General features: G+C 47.5%; 1 protein-coding gene and 1 long non-coding RNA gene across 2 annotated transcripts in view; one reads left to right on the forward strand and one right to left on the reverse strand.

Annotated features, from left to right (window-relative positions):
- Positions 1-25,809, forward strand: part of LOC145362417 (uncharacterized) — a 1,142,232-nt gene that overhangs the window by 35,686 nt on the left and 1,080,737 nt on the right. Inside the window, exon 5 of the mRNA XM_080218454.1 lies at positions 12,331-13,013. Coding sequence (XP_080074580.1) covers positions 12,331-13,013 — 683 coding nt within the window. The remainder of the gene's footprint in view (positions 1-12,330; positions 13,014-25,809) is intronic.
- Positions 19,400-25,744, reverse strand: LOC145362589 (uncharacterized). The gene is made up of 3 exons (XR_013890010.1): positions 25,669-25,744; positions 24,842-25,163; positions 19,400-19,418 (listed from the first exon to the last, which is right to left on the reverse strand). It is a non-coding gene; the product is annotated as an uncharacterized LOC145362589 (long non-coding RNA).

Consider the following 25,809-nt stretch of genomic DNA (forward strand, 5'->3'; position numbering starts at 1 on the left):
ATCATTTCAGTGGGAAATGTGCTCTCCCAGGTTCAAAGAGCATCAGCCCACTGGGAGCAAAGTCATGAGAGCGGCCAGTCCAGCAGAAAGAAACCCTCCGACCCTCGCCAGTGACCTACTGTCAGAATGAATAAATTGCAGACCTTGCTATAATTCAGAGCAGAAACAATAACAGCAGAATCCAACTCCTGTTATCACTCGTGAACTCGCTGGTGTCTCTGCAGAGAGGATGAAACAGTGAATCTCTTCCCACACACCGAGCAGGTGAACGGTCTCTCCCTGGTGTGAACTCGCTGGTGTCTCTGCAGGTTGGACGCTGTTCTAAACCTCTTTGAGCAGTGAGAGCAGCTGAAGGGTCTCTGCTCGGTGTGAACGCGCTGGTGGACCATCAGTTCCTGAGAGCTTTTGAAGTCCCTCCCGCAGTCAGAGCATTTAAAGGGTCTCTCCTGGGTGTGAGTGACTGTGTGCGTCGACAGGGCAGATGACTGAGTGAAGCCCTTCCCACACACACAGCAGATAAATGGTTTCTCCCCGGTGTGAGTGCGCTGGTGTACCTGCAAGTGCGAGGACGTTCTAAACCTCTTTGTGCAGTGACAGCAGCTGAACGGTCTGTCCCCGGTGTGAATGCGCTTGTGGACCCTCAGATCTGAGGCGTGTTTGAAGGAACTCCCACACTCAGAGCATTTAAAGTTTCTCTCATTGGTGTGAGTGACTTTGTGACTCAGCAGGTGGGATAACTGAGTAAATCCCATCCCACAGTCACAGCAGGTGAACGGTCTCTCCCCAGTGTGAACTCGCTGGTGTGTCTGCAGGTTGGATGATGTTCTGAATCTCTTTGCGCAGTGAGAGCAGCCGAACGGTCTCTCCTCAGTGTGAGTGCGCTGGTGGGACACCAGCTCTCCAGAGCTTTTGAAACCACTCCCACAGTCAGAACATTTAAAGGGTCTCTCGTTGGTGTGAGTGACATTGTGACTCAGCAGGTGGGATAACTGAGTGAATCCTTTCCCACAGTCAGAGCAGGTGAACGGCCTCTCCCCGGTGTGAACTCGCTGGTGTCTTTGCAGATTCGGTAAGTCAGTGAATCCCTTCCCACACACAGGGCAGGTGAACGGTCTCTCCCCAGAGTGACTGCGCTGATGAACTTCCAGCCGAGATGGGACCATGAATCCCTTCCCACAGTCCCTACAGTTCCACGGTTTCTCCATGGTGCGGGTGTGACTCTCCAATCAGTTAAATCTCACACAGAACACGGCTACACTCTTTCCCCGCTGTGAACGCTGCCATGTATTTTCAGACTCTGGAACACACTCAGTCAGGTGTGTGTCTTGGTACATTTCCAGTTGCACTGATGCTTAAAATCTCCACAAACAGGCAGCTCAGAGAAACATTTCTCCTTCTAGATTTAAAGGCCGATGATATTGAGGTCCCAATGGATTGAGTGACTCTGTCAGATGTTGATGGGACATTTGGTTTGAGATTTCTGTCTGTAAATCCGTACCTTCAAATATCCTGTAAAAGGAGTTTACAAAAGTGATTGGTATCAGTACAGAATAGAAATACAGAACAGACAATTCGAGTTTCTGTAGAACATTCTTTTCTCTCTCATTCCCCAAAAGGTATAAATCTCCATCCCACACACTCTCCCTCCACTCTCACTCTGCTGTATCTAATATTCACCCTCCCAATTCCCCTGAAGGTGCTGATTGAGTCTGATTGACAGATCCATGCTCACTGCTTCCTGTCCTGGACACACACAGCTGAAAATCCCCATGCAGGCTTCCAGACAGATCTATGCCCATACGACTGGACTAACAATGTGTGGAATATACACACTGGACTCACTTCCTTTCCCTTCAGCGGCTAAGGACAAACAAGTTACCAGGGCCCAGTGAACTGCACACTAGGCTTTCTTTGGAGGTTGCTGAAGAGATGGTGGATACTTTGGTTAAAATTTTTTGTAACGTGTTAAATTCTGGGGGGGTATCAGAAGATTGGAAAACTGCCAATGTGATGCCTTTGTTCAAAGAGGGAGAAAGGCAGAAGGAAGTGGACTATAAACCGGTTTATAAAATCATAGAATCTACAGTACATTTGGCCCATCAAGCCTGCACTGACAACAATCCCATCCAGGTTCGATTCCCGCAACCCCAAGTATTTACCCTCTTAATGTGTCAACACTAAGGGACAATTCATCACGGCCAATCAATCTAACCTGCATTTCTTTGGAATGAGGTAGGAAATCGGAGCACCCAGAGAAAACCCACGCAGACATGGGGAGAACATGCAAACTCCACATGTCCCTGGCGCTGTGGGGCAGCAGTGCCAACCACTGTGCCAACAAGCCATCCCGTGCTGCCCCATTTAATTTAGCAGCGGTTTTATGAAAGTTTGACAAATTTGCTCAACTTCTTTGAGGATGCAAGAGGTCAAGTAAACGGAGAGTAATCTATAGATGTTGTGTATTTAGATAGGTTGGCACAGTGCTTAACACTGCTGCCTCACAGTGCCTGGGACAAGGGTTCAATTCCAGCCTTGGGTCACTGTCTGTGTGGAGTCTGCACATTCTCCCCATGTCTGTGTGCGTTTCCACCAAGTGCTCCAGTTTCTTCCCACAGTCCAAAAATGTGCAGGTCAGGTTGATTGGCCACACTAAATTAGCCCTTAGATTTAGAATTGGGGGATTAGTGGGGAAAAAGTGTAGGGTGATGAGATTAGGGCCTGGGAAAGATGCTCTGTTCATGAGTCAGTGCAGACGAGATGGGCCAAACAGCCTCCTACTGCACTGTAGGGATTCTATGATTTCCAAAAGGCATTTGTCAAAATGCCACATAAGAGGCTGGTGCATTAAGTAAAGGCCAATGGAATTGGTGCAAGTGTGTTAACATGGATTGAAAACTGGCTGTCACATAGAAAACAGGGAGTTGGAACCAACGGGTCACTTTCAGAGTGGAAACCTGGAGAAGGAATAGAATGATACAAAGATAGGTGAATGGACATGTTATGACGAGGATATTTTGATTCTGCAGTGGGATATGGATAGATTGGGTGATGAAAACCTGGCAAACGGACTTCAACGTGGGGAAGTGTGAGGTCATGTATTTCAGCAGGAAGAATCAAAATGGAGATTATCTACGTGGGGAGACACTGCAGGGTGAGTGAAGTACAGAGGATCGAAGTGTTCTTGTGCACGAACCACAAAAAGCTACCAGCCAAGTCCCACAATCGCTAAAAAGGAAAATGGAATTTTGACCTTTATTGCAAAGGATTGGAGTTTAAAAACAGGGAGGTTTTGTGGCAACTGCACAGGGTGTTGGTGAGGCCTTGCCTGGAATACTGCGTACAGTTTTGATCCCCCTTACTTAAACAAGGATTATAGTAATATTAGAAGTCGTCCAACAGAGGTTCACCAGGCTAATTCCTGGGATGAGCGGGTTGTCCTATTAAGAGCAAATAAATTGTCTATTTATTCCTTGAAGCTTTGAAGATAAAGAGGTGACTTTATTGAAACATATAAGATCCTGAAGGAGCTTGACAGGGTAGACGATGAGATATTTTCAGATAGCCCCGAATAAGATAAAGAGTCAGTCATTTAAAATTGAGGTGTGTAGAAATTTCTTCTTGCATCCCTGGTATTCTCTGCCCCAGAGGGGTTGTGGAGGCTGGATCATTAGGAGTGGAGGTGGATAAATAGTTGATAAGCCTTTTCCTCGATCATTGGGAAAAGGCAAGGAGTTGAAGGCCGTATGGTTCAGCCAATGATCGGATTGAGTGGCTGGACAGGCTTGAAGGGCCTGGTGGCCATTCCTGCTTCTATTACTCCTAACGAATGGAAAGGGGGGAGAAAAGAAAGTGTTTTACTCACAGATGTTGGAGGCAGGAGGAAGTCTGACTCAGTCTGAAGCTCAATCTTTATTCAGAGAGAGCAGCACCTTTCCTGTGCAGGAATAAGCAGCTCAACAAGCTCACTGACCAACTTCCGCATTCAGACAATGGCGGAGCTTTGATTGGCTGGAGGACCAGATTCCTTCCGGTCCTCCAGCTTTTCCCATTGGCCAGAAGGATTGAGAGACAGCGATCGCAGCACAGTCCTTCCGGTCCTCCAGAGTTCCCATTGGCCAATCCACCCGCAGACAGACAATGGGGGGGCGGAGGCCTACTTTGGCGGGGGCGGGGTGGGACATGCCGTCCCAGTCGCGCTGAGCTGCTGTCCAATGGGAAAGGCTGGAAGACAATGGTCAGGGCGCCGGTCCCGCCCCACCGCACATGCGCATTCACTCCAAAAACACGCACTTGCGCATTCACTCCAAAAATCCGCACATGCAAAGTCACTCCAAACACCCGCACATGCGCACCTTTGATTCACTGCCCCCTCACCAGCTCTGGCCAATGGGAAGAATTGGAGGACCGGAAGGTCGCTGTTCTTCCAGCCAGTCAGAGCGTGGGTTTTTGGGTGAATGAAGATGGGGCAACAGACAGATTGAAAATTCTTCCTGTTTACAACATCTGAGAATAAAACACTGAGATCCGTCACCTGTCCTGGTTCATTCGCCAGTACTAGGTCAAGTACAGCCTCTCCTCTCGTAGGCTTATCCACGTACTGTGTCAGGAACCCCTCCTGAACACACCTAACAAACTCCTCCCCATCCAAACCCCTTACCCTAGGGATATTCCAGTCGATGTTTGGGAAATTGAAGTCTCCCATCACGACAATTCTGTTATTTCTACATCTCTCTAGGATCTGTTTCCCTATCTGCACCTCGACTTCCCTGTCACTATTGGGCAGCCTATAGAAAACACCCAGCAAAGTTATCGACCTTTTGCTGTTCCTAACTTCCACCCACAGAGACTCTGTAGACCGTCCCTCCACGGCATCTTCCTTCTCTACAGCCATGACACTGTTCCTGATCAACAGTGCCACTCCGCCACCTCTTTTGTCCCCAACCCTGTCCTTCCTGAAGCATCTGAATCCTGGCACCTGAATACCCAGTCCTGTCCCTGAGATATCCAAGTCTCTGTAATGGCCACCACATCACATTCCCAAGCAGCAATCCACGCCCTATGCTCATCTACCTTATTTACTACACTCCTGGCGTTAAAATAGACACACCTCAGCCCCTCGGTCTGGACATTTCTCCATCACCTGTCTAACCTCCCTCTCATACTGCCTGCAGTCCTTCCCTACTCGGGAGCTAACCTCCTCGCTCTCAGTCTCCTCATCTCTATTCCCTCCGCGCAACCATTCTTGTTTAAAGACCCCCCAGTAGCCCTAGCCAGTCTTCCCACCAAGATATTAGTCCCCCTGAGATTCAAGTGCCACCCGTCTTTACTGTACAGGTCACACCTGCCCCTAAAGGGGTCCCAATGATCCAGGAACCGGAATCCCTGCCCCCTGCTCCAGTCCCTCAGCCACGCACTCACCCTCCACCTCATTCCATTCCTGCTCTCATTCTCCCGCGGTGCAGGCAGTAATCCTGAGATTACTACCTTCGCGTTCCTCTCTCTCAGCTGTCTACCCAGTTCCCTATAATCCCTTTTCATGACCCCCTTCCCTCTTCCTGCCTATGTCAATGGTATCTATATGAACCACAACCTCCGGCTCCTCACCCTCCCCTTTCAGGATGTCTGGGAAGCGTCCAGAGACATCCCAGGTCCCAGCTCCAGGGAGACAAACCACCATCCGCGACTCCCGTCTGCATCTGCAGAAACGCCTGTCTGATCCCCTCACTATGGAGTCCCCTATTAACACTGCCTTACTGCTCTTTTCCTTACTTTTTTGAAATACTGGGTCAGGCTCAGCTCCAGAGACCTGGCCACTGCTTCCTCCCCGAGGTGAGCTGTCCCCCCCAGCAGTACTCAGACAGGAGTACTTATTTTAGAGGGGAACATCCACCGGCGTGCTCTCCATCACGTGAGCTTTCCCCTTCCTAACAGTTACCCACGTGCCTTCTCCCCGTTGCCCCGCTGTGACCACTTGCCGGTAGCTCCTGTCAATTATCTCCTCATTCTCTCTAATGAGACGAAAGTCCTCGAGCTGCATTTCCAGTTCCTTTACCAGGTCCCGTAGGGACTGCAGCTCCACACACCAAACACAGGTGTGGATGTCTGGGAGACCAGGAGCCTCCAGGACCTCCCACATGTTGCACTGGGAGCAACATACTGGCCTCACACTCATACTTGCCCTTTTTAGAAATACAGAGAAAAAGAAATTAAAAAAACTTATACACTTACCTTGCCACACCCTTTTCGCTTAGGCCCTGTGAGTCAAAGTCCTTCCAGCTCACACAAAAACAAACTTACCTGCTTTCACTCCGAGCCCCTCTCTCTCTCTCTCTGTGTCTCTTTTTTTGGGTTAGAGGAGGTGGGAGGGTGGGATACTCTACCTGTGAAGAGTTTCGGGATTCTTCACCGTTCCAATTTACGTTAAGGAAAAAAACCTACCCAAGTCTTTTTGCAAACTGCTTCTGGTTTCCGGAATAAAATTTAAAGAGAAAAAAACTAGTTTTAAAAATCGCTCTAACTTACCCTCAAGCTCTCCTGTTACAAATATCTGGCTCTCTTCGGTGCTCCCAAGGATCAATGAGGATTGTGAATATATTGTCCTGGACAATAATTGGGATAACTCAGCTTGGGTGTGGTTGAATGGAATATATCAATCTGGTATCCACCTATAGTTAGTGAAAGTTTGGAATGTGTAGCTGGAAATCACTCCCTAATGCACTGTGGATGTATTTACAGGCATTGTAGCAGTTCAGGGAGGCAGTAAGAAATCTGACAACACCAGGTTAAAGTCCAACTGATTTATTTGATAGTAAACTCACAAGCTTTCGAGGTTCCCCTCTTTGTCAGGTGAATGGAGAGTTCTGGCCTCAGACAGAGCATATAAAGCACAGACAGTTTACAGATTACTGATTAGAATGCGAATCTTTACACCTAACCTGCTGTTCAAGTCTTAAAGTGGCTGACAATGTGTGTGGAAGGAGCACTGATCACGGGTTAAAGAGATGTGTATTGTCTCCAGACAGCACAGTAAGTGAGGTTTTGCAAACCCAGGCAAGTCACGGGGGTTACAGATAGTGCGACATGAACCCAAGATCCCTGTTGAGGCCGTCCTCATGTGTGCGGAACTTGGCTATCAGTCTCTGCTCAGCGACTCTGCGCTGTCGTGTGTCGTGAAGGCCGGGCATTTGGCCTCTGACCTTCGGGTAAGCATTCTCCAAGGCGGCCTTCACGACACACGACAGCGCAGAGTCGCTGAGCAGAGACTGATAGCCAAGTTCCACACACATGAGGACGGCCTCAACAGGGATCTTGGGTTCATGTCGCACTATCTGTAACCCCCGTGATTTGCCTGGGTTTGCAAAACCTCACTCACTGTACTGTCTGGAGACAATACACATCTCTTTAAACTGTGATCAGTGCTCCTTCCACACACATTGTCGGCCACTTTAGGACTTGAACAGCAGGTTAGGTGTAAGGATTCGCATTCTAATCAGTAATCTGTAAACTGTCTGTGCTTTATATGCTCTGTCCGAGGCCAGAACTCTCCATTCACCTGACGAAGAGGGAGTCCCCTCGAAAGCTTGTGAGTTTACTATCAAATAAATCGGTTGGACTTAAACCTGGTGTTGTCAGACTTCTTACTGTGTTTACCCCAGTCCAACGCCGGCATCTCCACATCAGGTCACGTCGCCAGGGATTCCCTGGCTGACAAGGAATATCGAGGCTCCGCTCAGATAAAAGGGGAAACATACGTTGGGTTTAGACGAACAGGGACAAGTGAATCACTCCATGTGATTACAAAGTGTAAGGGAACACTTCAGAGGGCAGTCAGGAGGGCGAAAAGAGGGTATGATATGGATCTGGCAGATAAGATTAAAGAAAATCCCAACAGGCTCTGTAGCTATATTAAGAATAAAAGTGTGGCTACAGAGAGAATAGATCTCCTTAAAAATCAGCGTGGCCATCTGTGTGTGGAGCCACAGGAGATCGCTGAGTTTTTAAATGAATATTTCTCCCCCTTGTTGACTGAGGAGAGTATCATAGGTGCTTAAGGAATAAGAGGTTATGTACTGGGCCACACACCTATTACTTATACGTATTACAGGGGATGGATAGGGTAGAGGTAGAGAGATTCTTCCCACTCAGAAAGGATAGCAGGACTGGAGGGCACAGCCTCAAAATAAGGTGGGAGGGGGGGGGGACCAGTTTAGATCAGAGTCGAGAAGGGTGGTGAATCTCTGGAATTCTCTGCCCGTTGAAGTAAGAACATAAGAACATAAGAAATAGGAGCAGGAGTAGGCCATCTAGCCCTTCGAGCCTGCCCCGCCATTCAATAAGATCATGGCTGATCTGAAGTGGATCAGTTCCACTTTCTCGCTTTCTCCCCATAACCCTTAATTCCTCTGTCTATCAGAAATCTATCCACCCGTGACTTAAATATATTTAGCAAGGCAGCCTCCACCACTTCAACGGGCAGAGAATTCTAGAGATTCACCACCCTTTGAGTGAAGAAGTTCCTCCTCAACTCTGATCTAAATTTATCTTGAGGCTGTGCCCTCTCGTCCTGCTGTCCTTTCTGAGCAGGAAGAACCTCTCCACCTCTATCCTATCCATCTCTTTCATCATCTTATACGTCTCAATGAGATCTCCCCTCATCCTTCTAAACTCTAACGAGTACAAGCCCAGTTTATTCAGCCTCTCCTCATAGCTCAACCCCCTCAACTCCGGTATCAGCCTAGTAAACCTCCTCTGCACTCCCTCCAAGGCCAAAATATCCTTGCGCAAGTGCGGCGACCAAAACTGCACACAGTACTCCAGCTGCGGCCTCACCAGCGCCCTGTACTGTTGCAGCAAGACCTCCCTACTTTTATATTCAATCCCCCTCGCTATGAAGGCCAGCATCCCATTCGCCTTCCTGACCACCTGCTGCACCTGCAAGCTGGGTTTTTGCGACTCATGCACAAGGACCCCGAGGTCCCTCTGCACCGTCGCCTGCTGCAGCTTTTTGCCCTGTAAGTAGTAGTCCTTCCTACTATTATTCCTACCAAAGTGGATAACCTCACACTTGCCAACATTGTATTCCATCTGCCAAGTGGTGGAGGTTACCTCACTGAATATATTTAAGTTCCGGGTAGATAGGTTTCTGATAGACAAGGGAATTAAGGGGAGAAAGCGAGGAAGTGGAACTGATCCACTTCGGATCAGCCATGATCTTATTGAATGGCGGGGCAGGCTCGAAGGGCTAGATGGCCTACTCCTGCTCCTATTTCTTATGTTCTTATGTACTTAGAACAAAGAACAACACAGCCCAGGAAACAGCCCCTTCAGCCCAACGAGCCCACGCCGCCCATTTTAACATTGCGAGTTCCCTCTTCCACCCATGACCCTTGTCTATGCTTATGGCACTCCACATTCGAAACCAGATTGAGGGGAGACTAATTTAGGGACAATTTGTTACACCAATCAGCCTAAGGGCACATCTTTGGGGTGTGGGAGGAAACCAGAGCACCCGGAGAAAACCCATGCAGTGGAGATATACTCGTGGAGAAATCTTCAACCTTAAAGTGCATTAAGGTAAATAAATCCCCTGGGCCTAATTAAAGTGTATTCTCAGATCTTTTGAGAGGTTAGGGAAGAAATTGCAGAGGCCCTTCAAGAGAGATTTGCTTCTTTCTTTCCACTGGCAAAGTTGTGGAAGATTGAAGTGTGGCAGAACTTGTTCCATTGTTTAAGGAGTAAAGAGAAGTCTGGTGATTGTAGGCCGCTGAGCCTCACATCAGTGCTGGATAAGTTACTGGAGGGAATTCTGAGGCACAGGTTCAGAGCTTGGCCTGGACCAGTTGGCCCAAGGGCCTGTTTCTGTGCTTTATTGCTCTATGGCCAGTGCTCCATTTGTTATCGGTCTTTATACTTCGAGCTAGCTTTCCCTCATACTCACATTTTTCCTCCCTTGTCATTCTTTTCCTCATTCTTGGCCACTTTAAATATTCTGACCAATTGGCTGACCTGCCAGTCACCATCGTATGTGTCAGAATGGGCCAAGACTGAGGCAGCTGTGTTATATATATTTAAGAACATAAGAAATGGGAGCAGGAGTAGGCCATCTAGCCCTTCCAGACTGCCCTGCCATTCAATAAGATCATGACTTTAAAAAAGCTTTAGAAAAGAGAATAGACCAACGTTTGGAGCATCAGAGTTCTCCACAGATGCTGTTAGACCTGCTGAGATTTTCCAGCATTTTCTGTTTTTGTTTCGCAGTACTTTGCCTTTAAATGTATTTATATATCCTTGTGGACTGTGTTAACAAATGAATTGTTACTAACTGATATATAAAGCATTATGGGATGTAGCTGGCTTGAGCACATTCCTATTTAGTCATTAAATACACAATCATGGGGCATTAAACTTGCCGAGCAGAGCCTCTCATATCAGCACACATACTTGTGAGACTGCTACAAATACAGACAAGTCAGAGATAAGAGTGTCCTGAGAGATTTATTGTGAAGGTTCAGGGATGGTTGGTCAGATGTAGTAATTCTCATTCCCCAAAAGCTGTGAATCCCTGTCTTACACACTCTCCCTCCATGCTGCATCTAATATTCTCTCTCCCAATTCCCCTGAAGGTGCTTATTGACAGATCTCTGTCCTGGACACACACACACAGAGCTGACAGTCTCCATTCAGGCTGCCAGACAGATCTCTGTCCTGGACACACACACGCAGAGCTGACAGTCTCCATTCAGGCTGCCAGACAGATCTCTGTCCTGGACACACACACGCAGAGCTGACAGTCTCCATTCAGGCTGCCAGACAGATCCATGCCCTGGACACACACACGCAGAGCTGACAGTCTCCATTCAGGCTGCCAGACAGATCTCTGTCCTGGACACACACACGCAGAGCTGACAGTCTCCATTCAGGCTGCCAGGCAGATCTCTGTATGAATGAATGGAGTAACAATGTGCGGAATGTACTGACTGGAGGGGAATGAATGAATGGGCGGGGGCGGGGCTCCGGAGACGTCACCGCTGGAGCAGACTGATTGGCTGATTCAGGCCGGGCTCCATTGTGCCGTCACAATGACTCGGAGGGGCGTGCCCAGCACACCGCCTCCCATTGGCGGCCACGGGCACTGGTTACAGAAGCAGAACACTTTGCGCATTGGACACCAGCTGGCGGGTCAAAACCACACGTGGGCTCGGGTTCCGCCCCCCATTGTCTGCGTGCGGGGACATTGACCAATGGGAACGCCTGGAGGACCGGATGAGGCGCTGGTCCTCCAGCCAATCAGAGTCTGAGATTTGGCTGAATGGAGCTTCCTGTATTGTGGCCCAGCATTGCTGCTGTTCCTCCCTCTGTCTGAATGAAGACAGATTAATATTGTCCTGGAACTACCTTAGATATTTCCAGGCATTAATCTCCTGCCTATCAGAGTCATTAGTCGTTTGGATTTCTCTTCCACAGGGATCAGTGGAGGCTGAGGCTCATTGAATATATCCCAGGGTGAGTTAGACTGATTTTTGATTTGAGTCAAGAGTTATGGGGAACAGGTAGGAAAGTGGAGAGAAAATTAAGGTAAAGAGGGATTTCCTCACTCAAGGATGTGGTGAAGTTTTGGACCACAAAAGCCCTCAGTCATCAAGCAATTTCAAGCGGGGGATTGATAAGATTTTGAGATATCGAAGACACTGGCGCATCGAGGCATCTGGGGGATAGCATGGGAAATGTGGCTATCGGCCAATTCTCAATCAATGGTTGTGGCAATCTGATGGGCTGAATGGCCCAACTTGTTGCTTCTATTGCTTACGATTTCTGTGTGCTGGAGTGGAGGCAGTGAGTGTGGACCTGTCAGTTGGCCTCAATCAGTATCTTCAGGAGAATTGGGAGGGTGACTATCAGAGTGAGAATGGAGGGAGACTGTGTGTGGGATGGAGATTTACAGCTTTTGGGGAATGAGAGAGGAAAGAATGTTCCGTGGAAACTAGAATTTTCTGTCCTGAATTTCTGTTCTGACACTGATGACTTTTTTTCAACTCGTTTTACAGGATATTGAGAGAGGAATTGTGGGCAGAATTCTCAAAAGTCACATCGAGACGTGACAGAGTCACATTCCTTGGGACCTGAATTGGCCTTTGAATCCAGGAGGAGAAATGGCTGTCCGGTCTGTTGATTTGAAAAGATTTCAAACATCAGTGTGACTGGAAAAGCACCAACCGTGTTCCAGTGCACTGACTAAAGAGCTTTAACCAGTTACAAAGCCTGAATAGATATCACAGCTGGGAGAAACTGTACTTGTGCTCTGTGTGTGAACGAGGCTGCAACTGAGGCAAGATCACATGCACCATGGAGAAACCATGGAAATGTGCGGACTGTAGGAAGAGATACAGAGTCCCATCTAAGCTGGAAATACATAGGCGCAGCCACACTGGGGAGAGGCCATTCATCTGCTCTCAGTGTAAGAAGGGATTCAACCAGTCATCCAGCCTCCAGAGATACCAGCGAGTTCACACTGGGGAGAGACCATTTACTTGCTCTCAGTGTGGGGAGGGATTCATTCAGTTATCCAGCCTGCAGACACACCAGCGAGTTCACACTGGGGAGAGGCCGTTCGCCTGCTCTCAGTGTGGGAAGGGATTCACTCGGTTATCCCACCTGCAGAGACACCAGCGAGTTCACACTGGGGAGAGGCCTTTCACCTGCTCTCAGTGTGGGGAGGGATTCACTTGGTCAGCCCATCTGCAGAGACACCAGCGGATTCACACTGGGGAGAGGCCGTTCACCTGCTCGCAGTGTGGGAAAGAATTCACTCAGTCATCCCACCTGCAGAGACACCAGCGAGTTCACACCGGGGAGAGGCCTTTCACCTGCTCGCAGTGTGGGGAGAAATTCACGCAGTCATCCCACCTGCAGACACACCAGCGACGTCACACCGGGGAGAGACCATTCACCTGCTCTCAGTGTGGGAAGGGATTCAGAGTCTCATCCCAGCTGCTGAGACACCAGCGAATTCACGAGTGATTCCAGGGGTTTGGATTCTGCTGTTACTGTTTCAGCTCTCAGTTATATCCAGGACTGTATTTTGTTCATTCTCACGGTTGGTCAATGGGGAGGGTTTCTTTCTGCTGGACTGGCCAGTCTCAGCCTCCAGTGGGCTGATCCTCTGAGTCTTGTTGCGAATACTTTGCTTTAAATTTCACAAGGATCACAGAGTGACAGGGTGTTAGGACGTTCAGGGATATTTAATGAGCATTTCTGTTTGAAACCTCCCCCCACAAAAATCCATCCAATTTCCTTTAATTGTTTAGTGTGTCCATTTGCTCCACCCTCGGAGGCAGCGAGTTCCAGGTCATTACCATTCGCTGCATCGAAATATTCTTCCTCACATTCCTCCCCCTACATCTCTGACCCAAAACTTTAAATCTCTGTCCCCCTCGTCCCTGTCCCATCAGCGAATGGGAACAGCTTTTCTTTGTCCACCTTATCTAAACCTGTCAGAATCTTGTCCACCTTGTTCAAATCTCCCCTCAACCTCCTTTGCTCCAAGGGGAACAACCCCAGCCTGACATCGACAATAAAGAACAAACTAACAGAATATGTTAGTACCTGAAATCAAATGGGAATGTTTAATTCCTGTTTTAAAGATATTGTGAATATATTATTCTGGACAATAATGAAACTGGGATAACTCAGCTTGGGTGTGGTTGAATGGAATATATCAATCTGTTAACCACCTACAGTGAGTGAAAGTCTGGAACGTGTAGCTGGAAATCACTCCCTAACAGCACTGTGGGTGTATTTACAGGCATTGTAGCAGTTCAGGAAGGCAGTGTTGGGGTTGACCATGGCCGAGGCAGCTACATACAGACACATATTCTGTTATAATGGAAGGAGTGCAGATTGAATGTGAGGCATTATGGGACTGGACTGTCCTGACCACATTCCTGTGACAGCTCAGTTTCTGTAATTACTGACCATTAAAGCTGCTTAGCAGGGCCCCCAGGGAGGACCTGGTGAGAATATTTACTGGGAATGAGTTGGAATTAAACTTATCCCAGGACCAGCTGGTGTTCAGCGGTTGAGATACCCGAATCTGTAAAAAGGGGGGTCTGACCAATCAACAAACAGTGGTAGGTAGTTGATTAAGAAATTAAGAAGTGTTCTCAGGCATTGTTTAAATTAATTTATCCTAAATTTGTGCTCAGAAACTGTGACTGATTTGTGACCCGATAGTCAGTGAAGTGACGGTATATTCCAAGTAGCACTGGACTGAAAAGCAGACCCTCAGAGTAGATCCGAATGGATATAATCTTACCCCATCATGGCCAAAGAATAATCAGAGCTCGAGTGGGTACCAGACAGGTCTCTTACCTGCCATTTGGAAACTAAGAACACGAAACCTATTGATAAAATGGTTCGAGAATAGAGCCATTTCGAGTCTGGATGACACTTCATTAGAGCTCTGATAAAGGGTCATCCAGACTTGAGACATTGATTCTATTCTTTCTCCACAGATGCTGTCAGACCTGCTGAGATTTTCCAGCATCCGCAGTATTTCACTTTTATGATAAAATGAGATTTGGAATCCCCACGACCCTCCCGCAAAACAGAGGGAGTGGTGGGAGAGGAAAATAAGGATAAGAATGAAGAAGTCTGGCTTCTGATTCTCCAAGCCCATGTAGAATTAACAAAATGAGTGAATCAGTTTATAAAGCACAAAAGTTACCCATTCCTCACTATAACTGATCAAATTACAATAATTAGGTTGAAGAATGTAACAAAAAATGAATGGATGAAGTTTAAAATCAAGTTTGTTTTAGAAAAGTTTTTTTTTAAATCATGTAAAGTGCCGTAATTGCGAGCCAAGTTTTTTCTGCTCACTCCCCATCCCTTTAGGCTCTGTACAAAAGTTAACCCTTTCAGCAGTCAGTTGATTTGTTTTTGAATCACTCGGAAACTTGTGTCTATTTTAGTTTATAATTGTGGATTTATTCGAACCAGTTAAATCTGGAAATTTTAAATGTATCCTGGAGGAATTTGGAATAACTGAGAATTATCTCGTTGTCACTTCAACCCCAGATAAAGAACAAAAATCTAACAGGTGGTAATGGTAACTCAATAAACTGTTTGTTGATTGAATCCTTGAATGTTGAATGATTCTTCTGAGTTCATTGCCCCCAACACACTGGGTACATTACCACTGGAGGCCAGGTATTGCCAAAACCTTCAGACAATACAAAGACTCACGAAAACCAGTGTCCCAGTTTAAAGACTTATCTTTTACTTGACCAATGATCGAAGGGAAACATTATTGGACAGTGTAATACCTCTCTAGAAGAGAAGCATCCTGATCTCTGCAATAACTCTGACATAAAATGCTTTTGATAGATCAATTATGCGTTCTTCATGTCAAATTCTCCCACCTTTCATTAGGTACGAACCAATCATTTTTAACACAAAATATCGTTAATTACATATGTCATATACTTTAGCCAATTGCATTTTATCCTCTGACACAATGGGATTTGATTTATCCGTAGAATCCGGACACTTCCTCTCCCTATTGCTGACATCCTTCCCCTATTGCTCAGCAACCCCAGATGCTTAGCTATAAAGATCAAAATTACTGTTCCCACCGGCTCGTACTCTGCCACTGGCCAACCAGACAAATGCAAATTTTCATGCCTGAGAAGGCATTGTCTTATCTGGACAGTGTGAATAGATCCTATTCATGAAGCTGCCTTGAAAACCTTTCTATTAGAAACTTCACTGGCAAATGTTGGCAAATTCTGTGGTTTCATTCTTCTGAAGAATGTAGCCTGTCTGTAAGTATCCCTGTACCATCATGCCTTGCAGCAGCCTGCCTTTGGCTAAAGGTTACAATTGCTTTTAAAATACAGCTAATATCCATTTTAAAATCAGAAAATCCTATTTTAAATCAGAATTACTTGTTTAAATCTGAATTACAAGTAAATCAGAATTAATTGATTAAATCTCTTACTGCATTTGCACATGTAGACTGTTCCCTTGTTAGCTTCTAAGTCATTTAACTCAATGCTGGTAGTGTCTGAAATGCCTAATGGTTTAAAATTTCTCAAACTTTAGGAATTTTCTCCAACAGCTTTCCATTGCGGAGCTCGGAGTACAGCACTTGTTGGGGGAGTCTTGTGTGGGGCGTGAGGATAATTTGTCCTGCCCATCGCAGCTGGTCTAGTGTGATCAGTGCCTCACTACTGGGGATATTGGCCCAGGAGAGGGCACTCACATTGGTATGCCTATCCTGCCAGAGGATTTTGTGGAGGCGACTTTGGTGACATCTCTCCAGGGATTTGAGGTATCTGCTGTTCACTGTCCATGTTTCTGATGGATACAGTAGGGCAGAAACTACAGCTACTCTGTACACCATGAGCTCGGTGCTGGATTTGAGGTCTCGGGCTTTGAACACTCTGTTCCTCAGGCATCTGAAGCCTGCACTGGCACACTGGAGTCATTGCTGAATTTCATCGCCGATGTCTGCCTGTGCTGAGAAGAGGCTCCCAAAGTGTGGGTAATGATCCACATTGTCCAGGGGCTCACCATGGTTGGGAGGGGGAGTAGGAGTGGACTGGGAGAGAACCTTTGTCTCCTGGATGTTTAGTCTGAGGCCCATTCTCTCACATGCCTCAGTGAATGCATCAACAGTAGTTTGTAGATATGTTTAAGCTTGTTTACTGGTGTCACAAGTAGGCTTACACTGACCCTACCATCCAGTTACACTGAAAATCCCCTAGATCAACCTCTGACTGTGCGCACAGACACACTCAGATCGTGAACAAAGTCCAGTCCCTCACTCAAACCAGCCTCCCACTCACTGACACTGTCTACACTTCCCACTGCCTCGAAAATCAGCCATCATAATTAAGGACCCCGTGCACACTGGACATTCTCTCTTCCACCTTCTTCCATTGAGAAAAAGATACAAAAGTCTGAGAACATGTACCAATCCACTCAAAAACAGCTTCTTGCATGCTGCCATCAGACTTTTGAGTGGACCTAATGCATACAACCTATGACTAACATTCTGCACTCTCTCCTTCCCTTTGTACGATATGCTCTGTATAGCGTATGTGACAATAAATCAAATCAAATAGGCATTTTTAAAATTCATTTGTGGGATATGGGCATCGCTGGCTGGCCCACATTTATTGCCCATCCCTAGTTGCCAGAGGACATTTGAGAGTTAACCACATCACGGTGGCTCTGGAGTCACACATAGGCCAGACCAGGTAAGGACGGCAGATTTCCTTCCCTAAAGGACATTGGTGAATCAGATGGGTTTTTTTTCCTGACAGTCAATGGTTTCATGGTCATCAGTAGGTTCTTTTTTTTTTACTGAATTCAAATTCCACCACCTGCCGTGGCGGGATTCGAACTCGGGTCTCCAGAACATTAGCTGAGTTTCTGGATTAATGTTCTGGTGATAATACCCAAGTCCATTACTTAGCATCCCCCCGTCCCACCCCCAGAGTCTGCGTACTGCAGCCCGATGACTGAGATTGGGCTGGTCTTGGTTCTGGCCTGGAGGGGTGGGACATTGAAAGCTTCCCACTGGTCCAGTAGATGAGCTCGACTCCAGCGGGAAGCTTCATGGTGCTGGGGTGGAGTGTTGCTGTGGGGAAGGTGGGGATGAAGGTTGGCGCGATGATGCAGCCCTGTTTGATCCCAGTTTGCACTCGTACTGATTCTCTCGCTGTAGTAAGGATGTGATTGCACTGGAGGGGGTTCACAGGAGGTTCACCAGGATGTTGCCTGGGATGGAGCAGCTGAGCTATAAGGAGAGACTCGATCGGCTTGAATTGTTCTCTTTAGAGCAGAGAAGGCTGAGGGGGGACATGATTGAGGTGTATGAGATTATGAGGGGTATGGACAGGGTGGATTGAAAGCAGCTGTTCCCCGTTGTTGAAGGGTCAGTAACGAGGTGGCATCATTTTAAGGTGAGGGACAGGAGGTTTTGGGGGATTTGAGGAAAAATGTTTTCACCCAGAGGGTGGTGGGAGTCTGGAATTCACTGTCTGGGAGGGTAGTAGAGGCAGGAAGTGTCACAACCTTTAAAAAGCTCATGGATGAGCACTGGAATGTTTTGACAGTTCAAACTCTATCAGCGAAGTGCTGGAAAATGGATTAATGTAAATTTAGTGCAGACTCGATGGGCTGAAAGGCCTCTTCTGTACTGTATGACTCTCTGCCTTGTGAACTCGCTGGTGTTTCTGCAGTCGGGATGACTGAGTGAATCCCATCCCACACACGGTGCAGGTGAACGGTCTCTCCCCAGTGTGAACTCGCTGGTGTTTCTGCAGTCGGGATGACTGAGTGAATCCCGTCCCACACACAGTGCAGGTGAACGGTCTCTCCCCAGTGTGAACTCGCTGGTGTGTCCGCAGGGCAGATGATGATCTGAATCTCTTTGTGCAGTGAGAGCAGCTGAACGGTCTCTCCTCAGTGTGAATGCGCTGGTGGGACATCATTAGCTGAGAGCTTTTGAAATCCCTCCCACAGTCAGAGCATTTAAAGGGTCTCTCCTGGGTGTGAGTGACATTGTGCCTCTGCAAGTAGGGCAACTGACTGAAACCCTTCCCACACACAGAGCAAGTGAATGGCCTCTCCCCAGTGTGAACTAACTGGTGTCTCCGCAGACCTGATGCCACACTGAAACCCTTCCCACACACAGAGCAAGTGAACGGCCTCTCCCCAGTGTGAACTCGCTGATGGCTCTGCAAATCAATTAACTGAGTGAATCCCTTCCCACGCACAGAGCAGATGAAAGGTCTCTCTCCAGTGTGAAATCAATGGTGTCTCTGCAGACTGGATAACCGAGTGAATCCTTTCCCACACTCAGAGCAGGTGAACGGCCTCTCCCCACTGTGAACTCGCTGGTGTCTCTGCAAATCAATTAACTCAGTGTATCCCTTCCCACACACAGAGCAGGTGAACGGCCTCTCCCCAGAGTGACCGTGCCGATGAATTTCCAGCTGAGATGGAAAACTGAATCCTCTCCCACAGTCCCCACATTTCCACTGTTTCTCCATGGTGCTGGTGTCCTTCCGACTCTCCAGGTTAAACAGTTAAATCTCACACAGATCACGGGTACAGTCTCTCCCCGCTGTGAACGCTGAGATGTATTTTCAGGCTGTGTAACTGGTTAAAGCTCTTTCCACACTCAGTGCACTGGAACACTCTGACTCAGCTGTGTTTGTGCATCTCGCTGCTTTTCCAGTCACACTGTTGCTTAAAATCTCCTGAAGCAGACAGAACAGAGAAACATTTCTCCTTCTAGATCCAAAGGTCGATGACATTGAAGTCCCGATGAATTGAGTGACTCTGTCAGATCTTGATGTGATGTTTGGTTTGAGATTTCTGTATACAAATCCTCACCTTCTGTTCCCCTATAAAACAAATTTACAAAAGTCATCTGTGTCATAGAAATTCAGAACAGACAATTCTAGTTTCTATAGAGCATTCTTTCCTCTCTCATTTCCTAAAAGCTGTGAATCTCCATCCCACACACTCTCCCTCCATTCTCACTCTGCTGTATCTAATATTCACCCTCCCAATTCTCCTGAAGGTGCTGATTGAGTCTGATTGACAGATCCACTCTCACTGCTTCCTGTCCTGGATACAGAGAGCTGAAAATCTCCATGCAGGTTGTCAGACAGATGTCTATAATACTGGATAAAAGTGTAATTATTAACTGAGATGTGGTAGAATGGGGATGTGAGGAAGATTTATATCTAGGTAGGGAGAGCACATATCTAGAACTCGCTGCCTATGAGGATGGTGGAACAGAAGATGTTCAATCATTTCAAAATGAAATTGGGTGGGCACTTGAAGGAAATAAAACTTGCAGAGGAATATTGATAGAGAGATAGAAAAGGACTAATTGGTTCGTTCTGCAGAGAATCAATCTGCAGTCTATAAGATGATGTGGAGATGTCGAAGGTGGACAGTGGTGGGCACAACAACACCAGGTTCATCAGGTGAGTGGCCACTCCCCTGAAGGAGCAGTGCTCCGAAAGCTCCTGGTAACAAATAAACCTGTTAGACTTTAACCTGGTATTGTGAGACTTCTTACTGTCCATAAGATGTACAGGTTAGGTTGATTAGCCCTACTCAATTGCCACTTAGTGTCCCAGGATGTGTGGGTTGGGGGATTAGCAGGATAAATCTGTCATACTGCAGGGAGAGAGTCTCTGAAGAAGGCTCTGTTGAAGAGTCAGTGCAGACTTGATGGGCCGAAAGGCCTCCTTCTGCACTGTAGGGATTCCATGACTCGAGTTGCCCAATAGACTCCTGTGCTGCAATGAGTTTATGACTGGAAATATATAAAATGGCTACAGTAATATATTACAGAACTAGAAATAATAAGAAATGGAAAGGGGGTGGGGGAAGGAAAGTGTTTTACTCACAAATGTTGGAGACAGGAGCAAGTTTTAGATTTTCTGAAGCTCAATCTTCACTCACACAAAGCCCGTGATTGGCTGGAGGACCAGAGTTCTTCCAGTCCTCCAACTCTCCCATCTAAGCTTGCTGGTGACGGAAGAGGTGGACACAGCCCTGCACATGCACAGGTTCCCCTCTCCCTTGGACATGTGCACTCCTGGGCCGGGGGGAGGGGGAGATCACCGAGCGGCTTCTCGCTCTGGCCGGAGCCGCCAGCCGCTTGTCTGGAAACCTTGGCTCAAGGAGGGGCAGGGGCAGGGGAACAATGGGTGGGGGCGGGGGTCCCAGGAGGGGGAGGGGAGCAGCGGGTGGGGGCGGGGCTCCCGGGAGGGGGAGGGGTGCAGTGGGTGGGGGCAGGGCTCCCGGGAGGGGGAGGGGAGCAGTGGGTGGGGGCGGGGCTCCCGGGAGGGGGAGGGGAGCAGTGGGTGGGGGCGGGGCTCCCGGGAGGGGGAGGGGAGCAGTGGGTGGGGGCGGGGCTCCCGGGTAGGAGACTGGAACAATGGGTGGGGGCGGGGCTCCCGGGAGGGGGAGGGGAGCAGCGGGTGGGGGCGGGGCTCCCAGGAGGGGGAGGGGAGCAGCGGGTGGGGGCGGGGCAGGGCTCCCGGGAGGGGGAGGGGAGCAGTGGGTGGGGGCGGGGCTCCCGGGTCCGCGCGCCTGCGCACTGGAATCCGGAGACATCACCGCGGGGCAGTGATTCCTATTGGCTGATTAAATTCGGGCTCCAATGTGACATCACAATGCGGATGTTAGCCAATGAGCTTCAGGGTAAAGCTTCCTCTGTGCAACAAACGATCATAGAATCCCTTTAGTGCAGAAAGAGGCCCTTCGGCCCATCGAGTCTGCACTCACCACAATCCCACCCAGGCCCTACCCCTTTATCCCTACATATTTACCCGCTAATCCCTCTAACCTATGCATCTCAGGACTCGAAGGGGCAATTGATAGCATGGCCAATCAACCTAACCTGCACATCTTTGGACTGTGGGAGGAAACAGGAGCACCCAAAGGAAACCCATGCAGACACAAGGAGACTGTGCAAACTCCACATGGACAGTGACCCAAGCCGGGAATCAAACCCAGATCCCTGGAGCTGTGAAGCAGCAATGCTAAAACACTGTGCTACCATGCAACCTATCTGGGTGGGAACATCTGGGAGGAAATCAATGTTTTCCACTTTCCATTTCTTTTCTCATTCTGGGGGAAATTGGGGACTTGCAGCACCTGAAGGGAAAGGAAGTGGATCCAGTCTATATATTCCACACATTTTTAGTCCAGTCATATAGATGTATATCTGTATGACAGCCTGTATGGAGATTTTCAGCTATGTGCCTCCAGGACAGGAAGCGTGGATCTGTCAATCAGCACCTTCAGGAGAATTGGGAGGGTGAATATTAGATACAGCAGAGTGAGAATGGAGGGAGAGTGTGTGGGATAGAGATTTACAACTTTTGGGGAATGAGAGGGAAAAGAGTGTTCCATAGAAATTACAATTACCTGTTCTGAATTTCTATCCTGTACTGACACTGATTATTTCTGTAAATCCCTCTTACAGGATCTTATAAACTTCTATTAAGTCGTCTCTCATCCTCCTCCGCTTTAAGGAGAAAAGCCCCAGCTCCCTCAACCTTTCCTCATAAGACCTATCCCCCAAAGCAGGCAGCTTCCTGGTAAATCTCCTCTGCACTCTCTCAAATGTTTCCACATCCTTCTTATAGTGAGGTGACCAAAATTGAACACAATATTCCAAATGTGGTCTTACCAAGGTCCTGTATAGTTGCAGCATAACCCCACTGCTCTTAAACTCAAACCCCCTGTTAATAAACACTAACACACTATAGGCCTTCTTCACAGCTCTATCCACTTGAGTGGCAACCTTCAGAGATCTGTGGATATGAACCCCAAGATCTCTTTGTTCCTCCATATTCCTCAGAACCCTGCTGTTGACTCTGTAATCCGCATTCAAGTTTGTCCTACCAAAATGAATCACTTTGCACCTCAGCCCAGCTCTGCATCCTATCAATGTCTCTTTGCAGCCTATAAGAGCCCTGCACCTCATCCACTACTCCACCAATCATGGTATCATCAGCAAATTTACTAACCCCCCCTTTAGCCCCCTCTTCCAACTCATCGATAAAAGTCACAAATAGCAGAGGACCCAGCAGTGATCCCTGTGGTACAGAGCTGGTAACTGGCCTCCAGTCTGAAAATTTTCCCTCCACCACCACCCTCTGTCTTCTATGAGATAGCCAGTTACTTATCCAACTGGCAAATTTCCTTCTATCCCACACCTCCCTATTTTCTTCATGAGCCTACCATGGGGAACCTTATCAAATGCTGTACTAAAATCCATGTATACAACATCAAATGCTCTACCTTCATCCACACACTTAGTTACCTCCTCAAAGAATTCAATCAAATTTGTGAGGCAAGACTTAGCCCTCATGAATCCATGCTGACCATCCCAGATTAAGCTCCATCTTTCCAAGTGGTCATAAATGCTATCCCTCAGGACCTTTTCCATTAACTTACCGACCACTGAAGTAAGACTAACTGGCCTATAATTACAAGAAGAATTTTTTTTTTTTTTACTCGGTTTTGAACCGAGGACTTACTGTGTGGGAAGCGAACATGATAACCACTATAGTACAGAAATAGCTGACACTGTGCACGGATGTTAGGGAACTTGAGGAAATAAATAGTGATGTCTTGAGGAGTGTACATATAACAAAGAAGGAGGTGCTGGATGGCTTAAAGCACATCAAGATAGATAAATCCCCTGGACGTGATGAAGAGTATCCCAGGACATTGTGGGAGGCTAGGGAGGAAATTGTGGGTCCCCTAGCAATGATATTTGGATCATCGATAATCATAGGCGAGGTGCCTGATGATTGGAGGGTGGCAAATGTTGTGCCTTTGTTTAAAAAGGGCTGCAGGGAAAAGCCTGGGAACTACAGGCCGGTGAGCCTTTCATCTGTAGTGGGTAAGCTGTTAGAAGATATTTTGAGACAGGATCCACAGGCATTTAAAAATGCAGGGACTGATTAGGGACAGTCAGCATGGCTTTGTGAGTGTCTCACAGATTTGATTGAGTTTTTTGAAGGGGTAACCAAGAAAGTTGATGAGGGCAATGCAGTTGACGTTGTCAACCTGGACTTTAGCAAGCCAAAAGAGAAAATTCTGGAAAATCTCAGCAGATCTGGCATCATCTGTACAGATTAAAAGGACTTTAGCAAGGCATTTGACAAGGTACCGCATGGGAGGTTGTTGCACAAGGTTAAATCTTACGGGATCCACAATAAGGTAGCTAAATGGATACAAAATTGGCTTGATGACAGAAGCCAGAGAGTGGATGTTGTTTCTCAGATTGGAACTCTGTGACCAGCAGTGTGCCTCAGGGATCAGTGTTGGGTCCACTGATATTTGTCATTTATATTAATTATTTGGATGAGAATATAGGAGGCATGGTTAGTAAGTTTGCAGATGACACCAAGATTGCTGGCATAGTGGACAGTGAAGGTTATCTAGGATTGCAATGAGATCTTGATCAATTGGGCCAGTGGGCTGACGAATGGCGTGAGTTGGCCTTGATAAATTAGGGAGAGTTACTTAAAGGGATAACAGTGGATAGGTGGCACAGGGAGCAATCCTGTGATTACAACCGAAGAGGTCTTGCTTTTTAACTTTCTACCTAACTCCCTTAACTGCTGTTGTAGGACCTCGTCCTACCTTTGTACCAATATGTACCATGACCACTGGCTGTTCACCCTCTCGTTTCAGAATGCTTTCCGCCCTTTTAGAGACTTCCTGGACCCTGACATCAGGGAGGCAACACAACATCCTGGAGTCTCTTTCATATCCACAGAAGCACCTATCTGCACCCCTAAGTATAGAGCCCCTTGTAATTATTGTTCTAGTGGTCTTTGTACCTCCCTGCCTAACAACAAAGCCAGCCGTGGTGCCAGGTCTCTGGCTGCTCTATTTATCCCCTGATAAGCTATACCCCCTCCCAATAGTATCCAAACGGTATATTTGTTAGAGAAGGAGACGACCACAGGGGATTCCTGTACTGACTGCCTGCCCCTTCGAGCAGTCATGCATTTATCTGCCTGCACCTTGAGTGTGACCATGTCTCTAAAGCTCCTAACTGTGACACTTTCCACCACCTTCATGCTCCGAAATGCATCCAACTGCTGCTCCAACCTATCCATGTGGTCCGTAAGGAGCTGCAATTGGGTGCACTTCCTGTAGACGTAGTCATCTGTGACACTGGAAGCATCACAGATCTCCCACATCTCACAAGTGCAGCACTTAACCCCACAGGCTGACATTTCGAGTACCAATTATTTAAGAAAATTTATAAACCTCTTACCTTCACTTTTACCTTGTTGCAGTGTCTTTCTTTTAAGATAAATCGGGGTTGTTTTCCTTGGAGCAAAGTAGATTGATAGAGGTGTACAAAGGTACATGGAGGTGTTGAAGTTTACATGCTCTTTGTACACATGTACAAGCTTTAAGGGTCATTCAGTCTCGAAACGTTGGTTCTATTCTCTCTGACGTGGAGATGGCGGTGTTGGACTAGGGTAAACACAGTAAGAAGTCTCAGTACACCAGATTAAAGTCCAATGGGTTTATTTGATAGCAAAATCCACGAGCTTTCGGAGCGATGCTTCTTTGTCAGGTGAGTGGGAGTTCTGTTCACAAACAAGGCATAGAAAGACACAAACTCAATTCACAAAATAATGATTGGAATGCCAATTTTTACAGGTAATCAAGTCTTAAAGGTACAGACAATGTGAGTGGAGAGAGCGTTCTATTCTCTCTCCACAGATGCTGTCAGATCTGCTGAGATTTTCCAGCATTTTCTGTTTTTATTTCCCTTTATTTTTCCTTCTCTGTCACCGCTCTGCCTCATCAATGAGACATTGGGACTCAGAGGGTTGATGCAGTTTGATGGACAAGTTGTCTCCATTCTGAACAATGGGGAACAAACTCCTCCCACTCAATGACATCATTGCCCTCTACAAACATGGCGACCGCGCGTGCGCACCGTAGCATATTGCCCCAAATAAAGATGGCGAACGTTAACCCGGGACGAACCTGAGGAGCTGCGGCCCCGCTCGGAACAAACTGGGTCCGAGAAGACCTCTTCCGCGATTTGCTACTTACACCACATGCTTACGCAGCGTTTTCACCCACCTGGGCGATCCATTGCTCTCTCCGTACCGCCAATCACCTCTAACAGATTTCCCAGCCCAAAACAAAACCGGCTTTCCACCGCCATTACTCACACTGCGCATGCTCCAATCAGAGCTGGGCCCGCCCCTCTTTCGCTCCTAT

Source organism: Carcharhinus amblyrhynchos, unplaced genomic scaffold, assembly GCF_965287045.1.
Source record: "Carcharhinus amblyrhynchos unplaced genomic scaffold, sCarAmb.v2.hapA scaffold_38, whole genome shotgun sequence".
Taxonomy (NCBI): Eukaryota; Metazoa; Chordata; class Chondrichthyes; order Carcharhiniformes; family Carcharhinidae; genus Carcharhinus; species Carcharhinus amblyrhynchos.